Source organism: Kryptolebias marmoratus, linkage group LG10 (assembly GCF_001649575.2).
Source record: "Kryptolebias marmoratus isolate JLee-2015 linkage group LG10, ASM164957v2, whole genome shotgun sequence".
NCBI classification, from domain to species: domain Eukaryota; kingdom Metazoa; phylum Chordata; class Actinopteri; order Cyprinodontiformes; family Rivulidae; genus Kryptolebias; species Kryptolebias marmoratus.
In genome coordinates, this window is record NC_051439.1 from 14,290,716 (window position 1) to 14,311,102 (window position 20,387).

At 39.1% G+C, this 20,387-nt stretch overlaps 2 protein-coding genes across 3 annotated transcripts in view; both read left to right on the forward strand.

Annotated features, from left to right (window-relative positions):
* Positions 1-12,480, forward strand: part of LOC108236591 (latent-transforming growth factor beta-binding protein 2) — a 79,178-nt gene extending 66,698 nt beyond the window's left edge. Inside the window, exons 32-41 of the mRNA XM_017417375.3 lie at positions 3,722-3,850; positions 4,921-5,055; positions 6,078-6,266; positions 6,390-6,479; positions 6,680-6,808; positions 7,073-7,213; positions 7,336-7,509; positions 7,621-7,899; positions 8,116-8,265; positions 10,453-12,480. Of these exons, the coding sequence (XP_017272864.1) occupies positions 3,722-3,850; positions 4,921-5,055; positions 6,078-6,266; positions 6,390-6,479; positions 6,680-6,808; positions 7,073-7,213; positions 7,336-7,509; positions 7,621-7,899; positions 8,116-8,265; positions 10,453-10,628 (1,592 nt within the window). The 3' untranslated portion in view covers positions 10,629-12,480. The remainder of the gene's footprint in view (positions 1-3,721; positions 3,851-4,920; positions 5,056-6,077; positions 6,267-6,389; positions 6,480-6,679; positions 6,809-7,072; positions 7,214-7,335; positions 7,510-7,620; positions 7,900-8,115; positions 8,266-10,452) is intronic.
* A 714-nt stretch (positions 12,481-13,194) lies between these two features.
* pomt2 (protein-O-mannosyltransferase 2) lies at positions 13,195-20,121 on the forward strand. Of its 2 annotated transcripts, XM_017410736.3 has the most exons (21): positions 13,196-14,006; positions 14,081-14,165; positions 14,252-14,356; positions 14,445-14,553; positions 14,695-14,797; positions 15,267-15,426; positions 15,526-15,632; positions 15,723-15,805; positions 16,101-16,210; positions 16,300-16,366; positions 16,689-16,749; positions 16,840-16,918; positions 17,014-17,165; positions 17,248-17,339; positions 17,441-17,517; positions 17,592-17,663; positions 17,759-17,818; positions 17,897-18,002; positions 18,092-18,232; positions 19,040-19,151; positions 19,479-20,121. In XM_017410736.3, the coding sequence occupies exons 1-21, from the start codon at positions 13,708-13,710 to the stop codon at positions 19,582-19,584; spliced, it is 2,286 nt and encodes a 761-aa protein (XP_017266225.1). In that variant the 5' UTR covers positions 13,196-13,707; the 3' UTR covers positions 19,585-20,121. The 2 variants fall into 2 exon arrangements, with proteins under 2 accessions (XP_017266234.1, XP_017266225.1); XM_017410745.3 differs by lacking the exon at positions 14,252-14,356 and having other exon boundaries at positions 13,195-14,006.
* The last annotated feature ends 266 nt before the right edge of the window (positions 20,122-20,387 follow it).

Sequence of the window (20,387 nt, forward strand, 5' to 3'; positions counted from 1 at the left end):
CAGCTAAAGAGTGCTGGGGCCCGAAGTGTGATAAGGACTGATGGAATCCAGCTGCTTGCCTCTACACTTTTAAAGGCAGAGTTGTCCACTGCTGAGTTTGTGTGTCTTAGTGCAAACTGGTCTACATATGCACTTGTTGTGACTGTTAAAGGGGGTTCAAAAGATCCTACAGCAAATATTAAAAATCCTAGACTGAGAACCAACCGTTTTTACCTTTAGAAACTCAGCACCACACTCCATTGTGGCTTGTTTCACCTCACGGTGGGAAGATGTGGGACATGCTGCCGTCACCTCAATAAAAGTCCAAGAAGGGAGCTCAATTACTTCGGGGCATTTTTGTCTGCTTGTAAAAATCATCAAATATTTAAGAAGAGACCAGACGTTGTAATTTGCAGTTTGTGTGAGGGGCGTTGTTTCATTTTTACCCTCTTGCCTTCGAAGTGGCAGCGGTTTGTCGTTGGCTCTGCTCACTGCTCTCGTTTAGATTTAGAGTCCCTGACCAAGAAAGAAAAAATATAGAAAAGCAAGATTTTTTTTCAGTGGCAAATGTCACCTGCAATTGGGCAACAAAAACTGAACGCAAACCATCCGTGATTCTGTATATGAAGTGACATAGGCACATTTTTGGGTTATTGATTTTAGTTTTCATTTACCCTCATATTTATAAGATCTGCCTTGTCTTTAATAATGGTTGCCTTAGGCGGAAACTGTCTGTGGTCACAATCTTGCCAACCTCCAACTCCTATAAACCTATAGAAATGTGAAGACTTAAACATATGGGCTATAACTCAAACTGCTGAGCAGATGGAAGTTGTTTTTCCTAAAAATATGAACATAATATGACAGATCAACCCCTATTGTTGTCAACCCAGCCTTTATATCTATAAATATGCTTCCCTGGAAAGAAAAAAAAACCCACTTCATCCATGCCGAGTTCCATGTGAAATAACCTTTGCATGTGTGTTCAATTAGACCAAGGGTTGCCCAGAAAACATGGGAAAGTGTGGGCGGTGTAGGGTGAGCCAACAGTCAGTGATTCATATATTTTCACCACTGTGTGCTCCAGATGAACTCATGGCATACAGACGCAATCATAACACGGTCACAGCATAATCACAGCCTCACCGGATCCAGGAAGTGGGTCTTCCTGGGTCAGACCATTAGGATACATGCTCATTTGAGCCTGGTTCACCTCTTAACAGCAGCTCCTCCAATCTCAGCTGAACTTCTCACCCTCTTACTCGCATTAGTTCTTCCATCCAAGCAATTTGCAGCGCTGCATGTGTTCTTGTGTAATTAATTACACGGAAAGACAAGAATAAGTAGCCCTGTACCCTGCTGGTTTGAGGCTCGCTCTTGGTGGAATTATCTCATTTTCGTTTTTTTTTTTCCCCATAAACTATCTGTTGCGATTAGCGCACCGAACCTGTCCTTTGATGATTCATCTAAAAGGTTAGTCAAGGAGTGCTGTCGCTCAGATAATACCGCAGTCAGATACAAAGGCATTTAAACTTGCTTTGTTCTCCATGCTATCATTCCTCCTGGGGATGAAAATTTGATTGCATCTCATCACAACATATGGTTTGCAGTTCCATTTTACACATGAATGAAATGCTGCCTTCAGACAGTGATTATTCTGTTTATTAGCGGAGATCCTTCCTCCCAGACCTCCCACCTGGCTGCCGCTGTCATTCCAACATTCATAACTCCACTTAAGTTCTTAAAACTTGAGAAAATGTTTCACAAGCTCTTAGCTGCTAATAGTTTTCACATCGCTTTGAAAATATCATTGTCAAAGCCGTGGGAATATGTGTCTCAAAAAAGTATCTAATCCTGGAGTTCACCATCTCAAGCATGCAAATCCAGTGGGCTGGTGGTTTTCAGCACAATACGCATTCATCTATTCTTCCTCATCGCATCTTGCAACCAGTTGAGCCCACAAGTCAAGTTATTTTGGTGCTTCAGCATTTCCTGTGAAAAGTTTCACAAACAGCAGACAGTTTTGTCTCTGTGGTTTTATTAGCTTGTGGGGCCCACTGTCTCTGACCTCTGAGGTATGTTAGAGAAACACCCAACTCAGGACAGGAACTCCAGAAAAAAAAAAAAAAAAACTAGTCCCCTCCTTCAAGCCTCAGAAGGCAGTCGTCTGTGCTGGAGGAGACGACAGGACTCTGGCTCAGAATGCTGTAAAAATCAAATGAGATGTGGTTTCTTTGGCCAACTTTCTATCTTATCATATCTGATACAGTCTTTAAAACTTAGAGGCAAAATGAAACCAGTTTAAACAATGCCCTACTGATAAAATATAATATATAATACAATATATGATATAATATACAATGCAATAATATAAAATGAATGCCTTTTTGGAGAGATTTATTGTGGACTCAATTCTTTTTAATAGCCGCCTTCACAAAAAATGCAAATAATTAGACAATTAAGCATGATAAGGATAGAAATCTCTAAATCAGTTTGTTCTAAATGTCTGAAATGGAATGGACATTTTCCCTTCACTGATAAAAAATGTAAGAAGTTATTATTTTTTATCTTTCAAAGGATCTTTATTTTTTTTTTAAAACCATGGAGTGACCTCAGATGAGTCAGTCATGTAATCTTTGAATTAAATTATTATGGGAAGGTTGTTATAAAACTGAACCAAAATACAATTTTCTTTACAATAAAAAACAGACAAACTGACTGCCTTTTCAATTCAACAGAACAGAACAGAAATTAAATAAAATAAATAAATAAATAAATCTGAAAGGAACATATTTGTTTGGAGGTTTATAGAATATGAATATTCACTAAAATGCTAAAAATAGGGGTTGTTTTAACTGAAATCAAAACTGTCACTTGATAATTTATGAGGAAACAGACAGAAACCAGTGACAAGCTGAACTGACCTGAACAAATGCACGTGATAAAAGTGTGAACAATGAACTCTGATTGTTTTTTTTTTAAATATACAATTATAATCAGCCTCTACCTCCTGTTGTATTGGTATTTGGCCTCTTTGTTTCAACTGCAGATGCCAAGAAATACTAAATCATGTATGTAAGAAATTGCTACCAAATGTTGCCTTTAAACTGCGTTCGGTAGGGAATCAGCAATGTTGTTGGAAGGTCCAGTGTTAACAGCCTCAGCACATAGCATGTAGTTCTTCTCATTTAATGGATTTGTTTTAAGATTTAGAGGGCTGTATCTGTGCCAGATTTAAATCCTTTCCTGCATTTCAAAGAAATGCTCCAGATCTTTTTAAGGTAACTGTTTTAGTTTATGGGGAGGGAAAGCATATGTATTAATATTGCAAAAAAAACCTGCTTTTGCCAGATCTGCAGTCTGTTTTTCTCACTCTAACTGGGTGAACGCTGCATGCTGCCTGCAGCTTGTATACCGTTGTTTCTCCCTCTAAACTTACAGCTTTCCAGATCCTTGCTGTACTCCAACTTAACATGTTTAATGCAAAGAGAGCGTCCTCTTCAATTAACTGACGATCAGGAAAGTTTGAAAGCCCTCAGAATGAATCGTCCCATTCGTACACTGTTTCTGACATGTTATGATGGCAGTGATCTGTTGTTATTGTGTGGTCGGAGTGGTAGTGGTGTTTATTTTGGAAATGCAGCGCTGTGTTTACAGAAGCACTTTGAGATTCTGTTTTGCAGATTGAGGCTGTAAATATTAATGTTGTGCTCATCTCTGCTTCGTCCTCTCGACCCTGCAGATATTGATGAATGCGAAAATAAGACCATCTGTGGGAGCCATGGCTCCTGTGAGAACGCAGACAACTCCTTCCGCTGCCGGTGTTACCAAGGCTACATCAATCCACCCGGGGATTTGACCACATGTGTTGGTGTGTAAACACTGTCCAATAAAAATGTGTCTTTTTGGGACCAAAAGCAACAATGGGCTTTGTGGCTCTTAATTCTCACAAGTATTCCAGTTGTGTATTAATCCACAGCGTAAAATAGTTCCTAACAAATGCACCTTGGCTCTAAACTATGGTGTCCAATTATTTTGCTTGTTTTGAAAATATCAATAATCTTTGACCAAATTATTTATCCACTGAGGACAAATGATTTATTATTTCAGATTTGTGAGTCTAAATTGTGTTTTCAGTTTCTGATGTGACACCTTGCAGCAATTACTGCAACTAAGCATTTCCAGTAAGCGTTGATCCGACCTGCGTTTTAAACCGTCGCTCTGTAGAAAACTTCTTAAGCACTGGTATGCCAAAGGGTTTACTCCCATAAACTGCTGGAATAAGGTCAGAATTTGGCTTGTGTTTTATAAATCCTTAATTCATCCCAAACACTTCAAATTAGTACAAATCCTAAGATCTATCAGATGGCTCCATATCTGCAGGCTGTATCAGCTATAGACAAGCGACTTACTTAGTGTGAAAACTGATAAGATATGGGAACAAAACACCCCATCCTGAAAGTGAAAAGGACAACGGTTATGACTGTGGTTGTATGGAGGAGTAAGCTGAGAAATATTTCCCTCCTACAAAAAGAAGCAGAGGACTTCAGATATGTACATGTGCTCACCAGGACGGCGGACTGGTCTGGAAATCTAACATTACGAGCAGATTCAGCTGCTTGATGAAAACTTAGGTTGTTTAACATATGCAGAAGGATGTTGTGTATCTCATACAGGTCAAACATCCATGACAGAAAAATCCAAAGCAGTGAAGCTGAATAAACTGATAAAGAAGGCTGACTGTTCTGCAGACTCACCTAGAGCTGTAAAAGGAGGAATTTGGCACAAGTTGCTGAACATATTGGGACAACACCAGACACCTTCTGCACAACAAACAATCAAAGACCTTTTCGCCTCAAAATTAACTGTGTCCGAGTCTGATCTTTTACTGTTACTGACCTCATTGTCTCCTTTCCTGACTTTTTTTTTTTTTTTTTTTAGACGAAAACGAGTGTGAGATGAGCTTGGCGCTGTGCGGGGAGGCCCTGTGTGAGAACGTCGATGGCAGCTTCCTGTGCATCTGCCCCAACGACAATGAGGAATTTGATCCCCTCACCAGCCAGTGTCGCTCTATGGGTACAAGAACAGGGCCAGCACTCAGAGCATTTAATTCTCCATCCTATCGCTGGGAGACATAGTTTTCCCTGATTTAATGAGCTGTAACTTATTATCCAAACAAGGGTGACAAGGAGGGCATGGCTTACCCCACAATTTTTTTTGTCTGTTTCCATTTATTTTAAAGACTGGAATTAAGGTTGGGTGGGTTAACTACAAAACTTTGCATTAGCCTAATCTCTCACACAAATAATGAAGTAACTCCTGTAGTAGAGCCAAACATGAAACCCGAAGGACCTTTTTTACTGTAACTTGTTTCTCCGTCAAGAAAAACAAGGATAAGATGTAATTATTGGCAATCAAAGCATAAGATAAGTTGTTCTTCTCTTTGGAAAAAAATCCCAACTACAGAAGTCACATAAATTTATTGTTCTGTAGTTTTAGAAAAATGGAAAAACATCCTTTGGGTCATGAACACACTGTCACATCTGCAGCTTGATAGGTTTATGTGTGCACGAGTTGGTTGTATTTACATTATTGAGCGGCGCCTTCAGCCGGGATGTTTTTCCTTCTGCCTGACCACTAAACCCTAGTTATGCCTCTGTGTACCTTTTTGCCACATTCCGCTGTTTGCTTTTGACGTGTGTGAATCAATCATGTGAGTCTGAATGGCGTGTTGGCTCACATGCCAGTGTTTCCATTTGGGTAAGCCAGCAGCTTAAGGGTGAAATGCCTGAGCCCATCGTTTTGGTGAATGAGCAGGGTCATCAGTGGCCGGCGAGGGTAATGCATTTTCTGCTGATGGATAAAGCGCGTAGCGGAAGATTTTTTTTTATTTTTTAAGCTATAACACTGTGATGATGTGCTACTGAAGTGTGTGGCTTCCATAACTGGAAAATCCTTCCTCAATTACCAGTTCTGGGTTTAAATTTCCCTCCTAAACCACCAGACTTCTGTAAAACCCACATTTCCTTTTTTTTCTAACCAAGATTCCTGACATGTACTTCCTGTCCTTAAGAAGTGCTTTCTTTGTTCACTTACAGTTCAGACTGGCACTAAACCCAGCTTTTCAACATCGGAGGAGAGGAAGCAGTGCTACTTTAACGTGAATGATCCGAACTTGTGCAACAACGTCTTGTCTCGTAACACCACCAAGCAGGAGTGCTGCTGTACAGCCGGGGCAGGCTGGGGCGATAACTGCGAGATTCATCCGTGTCCTCTGCCTGGAAGAGGTGCAACACGAGGCTGACTTGCTGTGTTAACACTTAATGAAAATAAAGCAAACCAAATATAAATTGTTATGTTGTTTTAGCACTTTTTCTTTCCCCAAATTGTTACTTTTATTTGTTTCACAGATGACTACAACAAGTTGTGTCCTCACGGCAGTGGATTATTAACTTTGCCTGTTTCCTCCGGCCTGAGTCATGGTCAGCAGCATTACAAAGGTATTTGTAGCAATTTAATAACTCAAATAGACTGTCATCACATTCTTAAAGCTGTCTCTACAGCTAATGTTTAATATTTAATTCGTCACTAATATTATACTGTGTACTGACACCTTTTGGCATCAGGAGAGAGTTTTGTTTCAGTGTTTTTTGTATTTACATAATTTAATATTAAGATGTGAATCTCTCTTTGTCTGCAGATGCAAATGAATGTGAAATGTTTGGACCGGAGATCTGTAAGAACGGGCAGTGTTCAAACTTCTTTTCCGGGTATACTTGCTATTGTCACTCAGGCTTTTACTACGACAAGATTCGCCTGGAGTGTGTGGGTAAGAAATGACAGCTATTTTGGTCTTGTGACATTTAAAATCATGTCCAAGCATTGTTATCATTGTAACAAAATGGCCACCTGTTGTATGTCTTACTTACAGACTGCATTTCTCATAAACCTAATTGCTTTCAGTCTCTTTATTTTATTCACGGTCTGCCTTGAACACATGTAGTAATACATACTGCTACATTTATGAGTATTGAATTTTCCTTAATCATTAATGCCTCTGTTTCTGTTTTTCTTCTTGTTAATATCTGGTTAGATTATGATGAGTGTGAATCTAAAAACGCCTGCGAGAACGGAGCGTGCGTGAACACAGCTGGGTCTTTCAACTGTTTCTGCAGTCCTCCGTTAGTCTTGGACGGCTCCGGCCGGCGCTGCGTTAGGCTCAACACCACAGAAGGTGTGACACACACACGCAAATGGATAATATTTTATCCTAACAACACAACAGCAATATATTACAAGTATCTGTTTTTGTAAACCTCATTCCCTCTGTTAAAACCATCTCATTCTCTCTCTCAGAAATCCTAGATACAGATCACGATGTGCATGTGGATATTTGCTGGCGCCGACTTGAGGGAGATGACATGTGTGCGGATCCCGTCCAAGAGCGCAGAACAACTTACACTGAATGCTGCTGCCTGTCTGGCGTGGCCTGGAGTGGACAGTGTGCGTTCTGTCCCAAGAAAGACTCCGGTAAGACACTGGATAGGACAGCGCTTCTCTTTTATTGGGTTATTGTAACGTCATAAACTATCTAGTGATGACATAGTGTAATATTTATTTCATTTACTCTGTCTTGTATAGCTGACTATGCAACCATGTGCAACCTGCCTGGAAGAGAAGGCACAGACAGTCTTCGAGAGCGGATCGGATATGAGTACGGTCCCGAGGGGCCGGAGGATCCATCAGAGCCTTTTCTCCCTCCGTACTGGGATAACTACGGTGGCCCGGCGGGAACATACGACGTTCCTGAGAGTGTTCCTCTATTTACTGACAGTGACTACAGCGTTCAGCAGCCACTTTTTCGCGTCCCCGTCTCGCAATCAGGGGGACACCCACCTCAACCAGTGGATTCCTATGGTGGTGGGTACACAAACCCCAAGAGATGGTTTGCATTTTTAAGACTTTGCAGAACCTGTTAGGGTAATAGCTTTTGGGCAGGTTTGAGTATTAAACACTTGACCCAAGTGAAATCATCCATGCATTTCCCTTGTCTCTGAAAATTACAATGCTTTACTTATTAAGGGCCTTTTAAGTATGAACACATGTTTTTTCTTACATGTTTCTGTGTCTAATCAGAGCGCTATGATGGCTTTGAGGGTCTCCAAGCAGAGGAGTGTGGGATCCTGAATGGATGTGAAAATGGACGCTGCGTTCGTGTGCGAGAGGGCTACACGTGTGACTGCTTCGATGGTTACGAACTCAACCTGGACAAGATGGCTTGCATAGGTGGGCTCTCTCTGTCTCCAGCATCTTTGACATCCTCCTCAACAGGACCACCCACATTTAGACTTCCGAGCGATAAATTGCTCGAATACTTTGATCAATAACTTTACCAGTCACTTTGTTTAAGCTGTTTCACATGTAGCGTTGCAGCTTAAAACCAAATCCAAGTGAACCCGACCTTCGCTTTTAAGCCCTTTGGATCCACATCTTGGATTAAATTCAGCACTGAAAATCCTGCCGTATGTCATCAAACTCAAGAAGAAGCTTTGAATTTAACAACCTTGCATTTAATTGGGTTTTATGGGAAACTAATGAAAGCAGTGCACTCCTTAAAACTGTCATGCATTACCCTTTGCACTGAAATTCCCGAGTCACACTCTGCCAAGAATAAGGAGGCCTTGAATTTGGGCCACACATGCATTATATGAGATATTATATCATTTAAATGCACTTTGTTTGTTTTATAAGAAAGCGAGCCTGTCTTGCAAGCACTGAAATGCCATGATTACAATGTTCTGTCTGCGTATGAGCTTATTGCTTTCAAGGGCAGCCATTTTCCCATGAAAAGTGCCTGAACTCTGTGGAAAACACGTGGGAGCGGCGCAGCTCGTGCCATGCCTCCTCATATAAATATCAACCACTCGCTTTTCCCCCAGCAGAATACAACGTAAACAGAGAGAGGGTCATTTGAGAATCCGAAAGGACAGTCAGACCTCCTGAGCTGAAAATGGGGAAAAAAACAACACTGAAGGCCAAAAAGGAAACGTAATCTAATGCATTGTTAATTTTACATTCCTAAAACTTCAATGTTCAGCTGACACGCAACATGACGGCATGTTTGTTAAAGATATTGGCTTATTGGTTGGGTGAAGGCTTTTTGCACTAGAATCTAAGTCATTTGAGCTAATTATCAAGGCATGTCTGCATCTTTTCTTAACTAATATTTAGCATTAAAACTAGCAATTAGTATTGTATGTTTACAGATCTTAAATTTCAGTTCAGAAGTCCATTTTTATGGGGGTTTTGTCAGTCAGTATATGTCTAACTCTACAATTTTTAATTATTTGCTAACAAATGTGACTCAGAAATTATCGTACATGTTTTAAATACTGTAAAAATGTCATTAATGTGATGGATTAACACCAACATTTATTGAGTACTGTGTGTACATCATGTTCAATTTCACCTACAGTTTAGATGAAAAAATAATAAAGAAATTAACAAAATTATATTAATAAAAACATGACTTACATTAAAAACACACAATAATTAGGGGTGTAACGAGACACATGACATGAGAAGAGAGACAGGAAATCAATAACAGTCCCATTTGTTTTTCCGTCTCCACCTCAGAGATTGATCGACGGATCAACGAGAGGTTCAAATCTTATTTTCTCAGCTTTAAAGTTGCCAAATTACCAAATGAACTCAGCAATAAATCTGTTCTATTTTAAACAAAAGCACAACCGAGACTCTTCCCCTTATCACGTAGCTGCAGAAGCAGCTCACACAACACGTCTTAAGGGGCTTGACCACGCGCGTTCTAGTGCCTTCACATATTTGTTTGAATTGCTGCCACACAAATGATTTCAAATGAAATGAGGATCTTCAATTTAAACCAGACAAAGTCATGAAACTTTTTCTTTTATTTTGGTTTGTGAAACAGTTTTCATGTCAGTGAGAATTCTTGTGACATAGTCTCGTAAGATCTCGTGCCACAAGATTGTGTTTCACTCCTAATAATAATAGTGTATGTACATTTATTTATTTATACTAAAAGAAAACCAGAATAAGAAACATTCACCTCAGTGCTCAATAAATCACGCTCTTTGAGAATGCAAAGATCCAGATTTTAAATTCCAAGTTGACCACATTTGGCAGCAATATACTAAGTTATGTTTGTCGTATGTTTCCAAGCATTCAGTGAGGTCGACAAAGTCAAATGCTCCCCATCTGCTTGGACCCAGCTCGTTGCTGCCTATTTGCCTTTATGTTAATTCAGTATAATATAAAATGCTTAAATCACAGTGACAAAAATGGATGGAAGAAATAAAAGAAAGTCAGATCAAGGATTATGAAGTATGAATTGGTTTAGCTCATCCACCCATGAGGCCACTCAGCTGCAGATGTGCTGCTGGCAGCTGTCGAATCACCCTGCTCACTAACTTGTTACGTCTTCTGTTCCTGCAGACATAAACGAGTGTGAGGACATCAGCGACAAGGTCCCTTTGTGTCAGAACGGGGAGTGCATGAACACAGAGGGATCCTACAAGTGCAACTGTTTGCCGGGCTTTGTGGCCTCTGCTAAGCCTCACAAATGTATCCCAGCGATCCCCGACTCCAGGCTCAGGCAGGCAGAAAACTGAGGCGGAGACTGTTTACGGGCTGACTTTTTCCTGATCCCTAAAAGATCATCCCTTTTGCCCTTTGTTTCCTGAAGGCACTAAACCTCCAACGGTTACACTGTTCGTCCAAGCCTTTTTCCTTTCATACCACACACACAGGCACCACCCTAAACACACAATAAAACACAGAGATTCAAACCCCATCATACACATTCTGGAGGACCAGGAGCTGCTCAGTGAATGTACTCCTTGGGATTCTGTTTTTGCCAGATATCCATTTGCCTTAAAGGGATTTTGTGAACTGATCTTTTATATTCAGTGACCCCAGGCAAATTGATATGCTAATATATTTCCCATATTAATTTCTCAGCCAATTTCATTTTTTTTATTTGTGTTATTTATTTCATTGACATGACGAGCCTCTGTAAATTAAAAAAGCAACCTATTTCAGAGGGTAGACTTGATTCCTCCTGTTTGACTTGCCTCCAATTGACTATGTAGACACTGTGAGGAGAATTTGCCTGTTTTTTTTTTTTTTTTAAAGAAAGAATTTCACTAACAATCTGCCATATTTCACCTGGGTCAACAATCTATCTATCTCACTGGGTCAGCAAATATCTGACTTTATCCCACAGCAGCCTTTCATCAAGATTCAAGCTGAAGTTGAAGAATCTCTGAACCAAACATCACAACGACAGCGCAACTAAGCTTTTAAAGCACTGAAAGCTGCAGCACCACACGGGCTTTGAAAGACTGTAGATATGCGTGATGTTCTGTGTAATGTTCTGAAAATGGTGCAATAGGTAGAACCTGTTGTTTTACATCAGTTGCACATCTTAAAATACTAACACCTTTTTGTATATTTTTTTTAATAGTTTAGATTTGTTTTGTACTCACATAGATTTTAAAAAAAAATCAGACATTAAAAAAAAGAACAAAATATCTCAGCTTTGATCATGTTTCCAGGCTAAAATTTGAAAGTAAAAAGACAAAAAACAAAGCCTTTTTTTCCGAATTTGTCCACAAATATCACAGATTAAAATAAGAGACTAATATTAAGTGCCAGTATTACAGAGGCAAAATATTTTCCTGTTCATCTCCATAGCAATTCACATCACCCCTTTATGTGCATCAATACAAGTATGTAAAGTCAAAGGCTTTGATATATTTTGTACAGCTTTAGTACTATGTATTATTTTTGTCACATATTCTTTTAAAGCATTATAGCACAACAAATACTTATATTTGACATTACACAACAAATGTAAGAAGAATCCAGCATTTTAGCTTTGTAGATTTATATATGTCTGTAAAAATGTTTTTAAAAGCATATATTTTTCTGTATGAGAAGAGTGGCTGACACCGTACCATAGGAACTGTATGTATACCCTGCCCTGTGGAGCAGACAATGAATTATATATATATTTTTTGCAAGTGGTAGCACTGTTCTACAAAAACAAATGCTTTGAAATTTTGTGCATCACAACTTTACAGCTAAACTTTCGTAAAAGTGGGCATAATTTAAGTTTTTGATGGATCCCTGTGTAATTTATGTTTAACACAGTATTAGCAGTCTCATTTGGATCTGAAACCTTGTATCATACCTTATTGTCCTTCATATTCAGCACTAATCTTTTCAACACACAAACATTTAAGTCTAATAATACATCGGAATGATAACAGCTGATAATGTGTGTCATATACTGACATTTAGTCTGTAATCCTACAGTTTTACAGATGTTTTCTTATGACACTCACTGTACTTTACTGTGTTCTTCAGATCACTGCCTGATGTAAACCAGAAGTCTCATTAATGAGGCTAAAGCTGAACTATTTAAAGCCTTTTTAAAAAATTAAAATCACTTGAGACAAATGTCCTGTTGTGGTCAATATCATGCTCATTCAGTTTGTGTACCTCTTTGGCTTTGATCACAATCAGTCCTCAAAATAAATCATGAAAAACAAATTGTTATTGTGGAAAAATAACACCTCACACACTTTGCATTTTTTATGTGCATCAGAAATTAATCATTAGATAACAATTGTATACTACACACTACTATGTGTAGAGTAATACACAAAGATAAACAAAAAAGGTAAATTTTGCAAAGCAGCCGTGGTTTGTTAAAATACTATAATGTAAGATAAAGAGTGTGCCATTCAAAAAATGTATATAAATACACGTTATTGTCAATAAAAATGTCATAACAGCTTTAATTTAAAAAAAAAAAGCTATAGAGTAATGTCTTCATCTAGCGGCCAAATTATTGAACTGCACAATGTTGAACTGAATCGCTTTGCTATAAGTTTTTTTTAATTATTGTTTTTCCAATTTGTTATCTGAGCGCTTCTCTAAATTTGCCCTCCCTTATTATAATAGATAGATCTTAAGGTGAACTAAGCTAAAATGAAACTGACCGACGCATTCAGAAATTAGGTCACCGGGAACACAAATTTAAACGTGTTGTGAAAACAACCCAAAATGATCCTTCGGGGTTTCCGTAGCGCTTTCAAAGGAGTTTTGGGAAATCGGGTTTTATCCCGCAACACCGCCTCCTCGCGTTGTCTTTCTTTATTATATTGGAATACATATCCCAGAATGCAACACGTCTCGTACGCGTTTCGTCGACAAAGAAATACACGCTTTTTTGCGGTACTGGGCTGCTAATGTAACTACTGTAAATTAAATAAAGGTAATTATATCAGTCAGTAGACGCTGTTAGCTCTACTAGCTAGCATAGCTTTGAATGCTGCCACCGAGCGACGTGACGCTTATCTAGTAAGCTTGAGTACGTGTACTTTTGATAAAAAAATACTTATAGGTCAAAGACAGCCACGTTTATAGTGTCATGCCTGGTAATTTGTTAATTGAGAAAGTATGACATGAATGCGTCTATCACTTGTGTTGACAAACATTGCAAAGCGATTGCATCATGGTGACCGTGTTTGTTAGTATTCATGCTAGCAGCTCAGCATCACAACAGTTGTAGTAATCTTTAACAACCCATTTATATTAAATGATTAAATAGTGCCAACAAATTACTGGGCTTCGCTGTGATTCAGAGGAAGTCTGGTCACTCAAACAAGGTTCAGTTTCCTAATGGCAAAGGAGGAATGGGTTTTCCAGTGGAGCAAAGCAAAGGGCACTTCCACTCTTCGAAACAGGAAAATCTGCCCTTCAGCCGAGCAGACAGACCCAGTCAGTCCTGTGTCAAAGGTCAAACCCAGGCAAACAGCTGGGGGTTTGTTAGGAGATGACACCCAGTCCTCGAATGGATCAGCTGCTCCTTCATCAAGCAGAAGAAGAGATGATTTCCCAACCAAACTGGGGCTGATGCTGGTGGTGGGGCTGTCTTTTGCTACACGCCTTTACAAAATAGCCGAGCCCCCTCATGTATGGTAAGCAACCCCTTTCTGGTTTGTGCGTTAGACGCATGAGCATCTTCCCATAATGACTGTTTTGTGTGTTTCAGCTGGGATGAAACTCACTTTGGAAAGATGGGAAGCTACTACATCAACAGAACCTTCTTTTTCGATGTTCATCCTCCCCTCGGGAAAGTGAGCTGGCTGAATAATGCTTTTATGAAGACTTGACACTTTTCATGCAAACCTGACGCATTAAATTGTCTTCATTGTTTTTGGAGATGCTGATTGGTCTCGCTGGTTATATTACCGGCTATGATGGCACCTTTCCTTTCGTAAAACCAGGGGACAAATACGAACATCACAATTACTGGGGGATGAGAGGAGTATGTTGCTTTTCATGAACAGTGTCAAAGATTTGAAGGGAAAGACATATTAAAGTAGCTGCTGTTTATGTTCTGCCTCTTTTTGCAGTTTTGTGCCGTTCTGGGCTCCTTTCTCCCAGTCTTTGCCTACCTCATAGTGCTGGAGCTATCTCAGTCTCACACCGCTGCTCTCATCACTGCCACCCTGCTCATATTTGGTGAGTAATTTAATTTCTTTTTCATGTTTGTCACAACCCAGAACACACATTGTTACAGTGACCTTGTTTAAATCTTTAGTAAGAAATATTATTCTTGTTTTAAAAAGTAATTCATTCTTCTTTACGTCCACTTCCTGACAGACACGGGCTGCATCACCATCTCCCAGTACATCCTGTTAGACCCCATCCTCATGTTCTTCATCATGGGAGCAGTGCTGAGCATGGTGAAGTTCAACCAGCAGAGGTACAAGTAGGAAACCACTGACACTTTTGTTTGGCTCATTGTTTGCTCCTCTGCTGCTGTGTAGTTCAGGAACTTTGAGCTGATTTATCAGTAAATGATTTAAAAGTAAATGAAAGGTTTATTGTGATGATGATCAGGTGATAATTTCAGTTTGTTCATTTATTACATTAAGTTTTAAAGGTAAAAATGCTTCACATTCTCTTTGTTGTCTTTTTTATAAAAACGTCATGACACATTTTTGCTTTTTATATTAAATACTGCCTCATATTTTATATTGGTTGTAATTGACAACATTTCTGGGATCTAGTATGTTGAAAAAACAGCCTTGTAATGTGTTAATTAGAATGCTTAGGTCATTTTCTGACTTTGTTTAAATTGTGGTAAACAGAATATAAATCTTTTTCCTGCCTGAGCATTTTCAAAACAGAAAAGAAAAAGCTTGATTGCTTCATTCTGGTTGTTGTTTCAGGCCTTTTACTGCCCCCTGGTGGCTGTGGCTCCTGCTGTGTGGCGTCAATCTCGCTGGAGCCCTCGGGGTGAAGTTTGTGGGTCTGTTTGTCATCCTCCTGGTAGGGCTGAGCACAGTCTGGGACCTCTGGAGACTTTTGGGAGACCTGAACCTTTCACTGGTAAACTGCAGCATTCTTGTGGTGATCGTAACTTTTCCAATCGATTAGTTGCGGAATAAATTTTACTGCCAAAACCATCTTTTTTTTTTCTGACCACAGATGGACATCGCAAAGCACTTTCTGGCTCGAGTCGTTGGGCTGATCCTGCTTCCTCTCTTCCTCTATGTCACAATATTTGTGGTCCACTTTGTTGTGCTGAACAAAAGGTGAGTGTGACTTTTGGAGCAAAGCGTGAATCACTGCATGACGAAACACACCACGTCGTTTGAGGACTTGTGTCACCTTCTTCTCGCCAGCGGGCCGGGTGATGGTTTCTTTAGCTCTGCCTTCCAGTCCCGGCTAATTGGAAACAACTTGCACAACGCATCCATGCCCGAGTGTGAGTCCAAACACAGATTTAAATAAAACCAAACAGGTTGCTGCCCATCTGTTTACTAAAAGTTAATAAAGAAACAAAGAAAATAGAATATTATTCCTCTACTTTGTTAGCCAGATTAACTAGTCTGTTTGTTTACATTTTACTAATTTAACCTCTCACATTTGTTTTTATTTAGACTGACTTTAGGATCAGTTGCATCATTCTTAGATAATTAACGTAATTGTTGATATAAAAGTAATTGTTTCCAGTTCGTTTAATCATGCCGCCTCCTTGACTTGTTCTTCTTCTTCTGCAGATTTGGCGTATGGCTCCATCATTACAGTGAAAAACCTCCATATAGCCGGAGGATATTTACACTCCCACTGGCACTTGTACCCTGAGGGAGTGGGGGCAAAGCAGCAGCAGGTCAGGCCACAGCCGTTACTGTGAAACGTGAAGTTATATTTAAACCGCTTTATTCAAATTTTTATTTTTTCCTGATTTGTGCCCAACAGGTGACAGCCTACCTCCATAAGGACCAGAACAACTTGTGGCTGGTTCACAAACAAGATGATATTGATTGTAAGAAATTTCAGTTGCTCAGCTTTTCAGTGATGACAGATACACTTACTGGCAACTTTATTAATTACAATTCACCTTTTGATGCTTGTTTTTTCCCTCCTTTGGTTCAGAACTACCATAAGTGTTATGTTTTGAATGAGATTCTGATCCAAGTTGACATTTGTGATCACTACTTAATATTTTAATGACTTCTTTCATTCAGTCACTCCCTAAAAACTGAAAACTGTCCCCTTTAATGAGGCGATTAGTAGCTGAGGCACCTGGTGAAGTGATAGCATGTCTCTTCACAGTTATTTTACTGTGTCTGTTTATCTGTAATAAGCTCAGTCTGGTACTCCTGATTTGGTCCGTCACGGTGACATCATTCGATTGGAGCACAAAGAGTAAGTAACTCACATTTACTCTGCTAAATGAAGTCCCTGTCCAAACTATGTGAATACTTTTTACATGTTTTTGTAACTTACTTCTTTCAGAACAACCCGTAACCTTCACAGTCACCTCCATCATGCTCCTCTGACCAAGAAGCACTTCCAGGTTACAGGTTACGGAGCTGTGAGTAGACCTGTAACATAAACTGGAGCCTGACACTTTCAGTTTTTTGTTTCTGTAGTGTAATCATATTTAAAATGCATTTGTTCTGTTCTTAGAATGGAACCGGGGACGTTAACGATCTGTGGCAGGTGGAAGTGTGCGGAGGTCAGAAAGGCGACCTGGTGAAGGTGCTGCGGAGCAAAGTTCGCTTTCTGCACAAAGCTACAGGCTGTGTGCTGTACTCCTCTGGAAGGACTCTTCCGAAGTGGTAAAGCTCCATCTCCTCAGCTCCGGTTTTCTTTTCCGTGTAAAGACGGTCAACATGTGCTCTAAGTTTGCTTTCTGCCCAGGGGCTGGGAGCAGGTGGAGGTGACCTGCAGCCCCTACTTGAAGGAGACTCCAAGCTCTCAGTGGAACATCGAGGATCATATCAACCCCAAACGTATGATAAAACCACATCAGGTTCTCCTGTGTTTTCTGTCTTTATTTCTTGATGTTAAACACTACTAAATATTTTTCATTTCACTCTGTGTGTTCTGGCAGTGCCCAACATCAGCCTTTCTGTACTAAAGCCCAGTTTTATGGAGATCTTACTGGAGTCCCACATAGTTATGATAAGAGTAAGTAACAGTGAGAAAACTAAAAAATCCACATGCCTTTGAATAGTTTACTTAAAATTTGCTTTTTTTTATAGGGTAATAGTGGCTTGAAACCTAAAGACCATGAAATGAACTCCAAACCTTGGCACTGGCCAATGAACTACCAGGTGTGTTGAATGATGTGTTTTGTTTTTTTTTTAAATAAAATTGTTTTGGTTTGTAACTATTCTTAACGCCAAATGTTTGTGTGTTTTTTGAGAAGGGATTGAGATTTTCCGGCGTTAATGAGAGCGAGTATCGTGTTTACCTGTTGGGAAACCCTGTAAGTTTACACTTGCATCATTTTCCTGTTATTGTTTAACCAACACAGATTGATCCCGATCGAATCCTCTGTTTTCAGGTGGTTTGGTGGATAAATCTGGCCAGTTTAGGGTTGTATCTCATCATGGTCGCTGTGGCATCTGTAGTCATTCAGAGAGGATTCTCACTGGACCAACGAAGACTTGGTACGAACGGCGACAGCGGCATCGGTGACTGCTCAGCCGTGACTGCAGCAGAGATCTGAACGCCTTGTGAACTGCTGTGTGTGTTTCAGAGCATTCACGTGTGCTCAGAGGAGGAGGAGGACTGTTGCTCCTCGGCTGGCTGCTCCACTACGTCCCCTTCTTTACTATGGGTCGAGTTCTCTACTATCATCACTACTTTCCTGCAATGCTCTTCAGCAGCATGCTAACAGGTACCAAAGTGAGGCATTTTGCCCATTTCCGGAGGTTTTCAGTTTTCCGACTGTACCTGAGAAAGGCTTGACAAAAACAGAACACGTGATGAAAAGCAATTTAGACTTAAGAAAAGGAATGCCACATTTAGCATCTAAAACTGCTTTTCTTTTTTTCTGAATCGTAACTCACAGCTGTAGCATGATGACTTTACTGCAGTGCTTTAAACTAATCTTTTTATTTACTTGCATGATACAAAAAGAAGTCCAAAGGTCTCCATCACTATTGACATATTACCTTCTATCTTTTGTGCCTCCGACTGTTTATTGGCGCTAACTATTTATCACAAGGCACCTCATTCTACAACTGCATTAAAACTGTCACAAATTACCTCTACAGAATGAATGTCATGAATTAATCCCATAACATCACTAAAAGCTCTTTTTGGTTTTTAGTCATAAAATATTGTGAAAGAAGTTATTTGAGGGACTTTTTAAAATTTTAGATGACAGTCAAAGGTGCTAAAATTGAATAATATACAACCCATAGTGATATTTTATGAAACCCAAAGATTTCAGAAGAAAAAAAAAACATATTCCCAGATACTTCAAGACACGAAAAGGACCATAGATTAAGTCTGATCTGAGCTTACAAAAAGGATACACTTACATATTGTCTGGGTATTTTTAGACTTACAGTAAAATAAGGAATATTTTAAAGGTGTTACTTTTTGTGTTGACATACAGTGTTAATCACAGTTGTTTCACTCTTTGCTCAGTTTGTTGTTTTCGTTTTGTGTCCTGACTAAACTGCCCGTTGTTTCACAGGAATTACGTTGGATGTCTTTTTAAGAAGTGCCGATCTGCTGCTTCGCCCCCCTTATTCTGATTGGCTGCAGAACGGCGTGCAGGTGGTATTCCTGTTCGGTGTTCTGTACAGGTGAGCTAAAGGAAGGGATGTCTTGTTTGTAGTTCACTTACAAACTACATTTTCTTTAAGTTTTATACCTGCTTCCTCACTAATTTTTCTAAAGAGAGAAGGGGTTTTTATTAAGGATGATTGAAGGAAGCGTTCATCTACCACTCATGTCACTAACATTGAAAATTTAGGTTTGTACTGTAGTCAGACTAAACTAGAGTTTTAAAAACCGCTCTTGTAAGTAGTTAGGGAATTCATATTATGTATGTATGCTGGTCTCACAGCATCTTTTAAAATATATTTTAAAGTATTTGTGTAAATCCCTGTAATTGTTTTTATCCCACTCAGTTTCTACCTGTTTTATCCGCTCTCCTACGGCATGACGGGTCCTCTGGCACACGAAGCGGGCAGCACCATGGTTGGCCTAAAGTGGATGGACTCCTGGGAGTTCTAGTTATTCCCCGCAGCATCATGACACTAATGTTGTTATATAGCTACTGTTCTGAACTCAAAGGGTTTTAGATTTTAAGTGTTTACGTAGAAGTAGTTTTCTTAAGGTACTGATTGAATCTCTAATTGTTCAAGTATTTCTGTCACACTATTTGATATGTCGTAAGGTAGCATGGATGAAAAATGCTTTAAAAGAGAAATCAGAATTAGCGAAATGTGCAAAACAGTGTTGTGGAGTCTAAAAAGAGGATATTTTTTTCATACACAAGATGCCTTAAGTCACAATACAACTTCTATTTTTAATAATCAAAAGTGCCTGAAAAGAACAACGAAACAAATGCTTGAAAGGATTAAATGTTGCATATTTTTTGACAAAGTAAAATTCACTAATATTGTTACAAGATGTCTGAGAATGTATTTTGTTTTATTTGTGAATGTACTGATCTTGGTGATAGTAAATTAGCATATTAGTGCTGTGGAGTACCACTACTGACTCAATGTTTACATTTTAGGGAGAATAATAAAAGGTGATATTCTTGTACTCTGTGTTTACTTGTGCTTATATAATCCATCAAGGTAAAATAATTTGTTGAACAAGATATGCTACAAAAAAAAAATAATAGAAATGTGAACAGATAAAAAAATTATTGAACAAATAAATACTTTTTTTTTGGAGATTGGAAAGTTCAAGGAGTCATGTAAAATCGAAAAACCAAAAAAGTAGCATATTTTGATAATAATAATAGGTGATTAAATAAATTAGAATTACGATTATATATGTTAAATCATTTTTAAAAAACACCATAA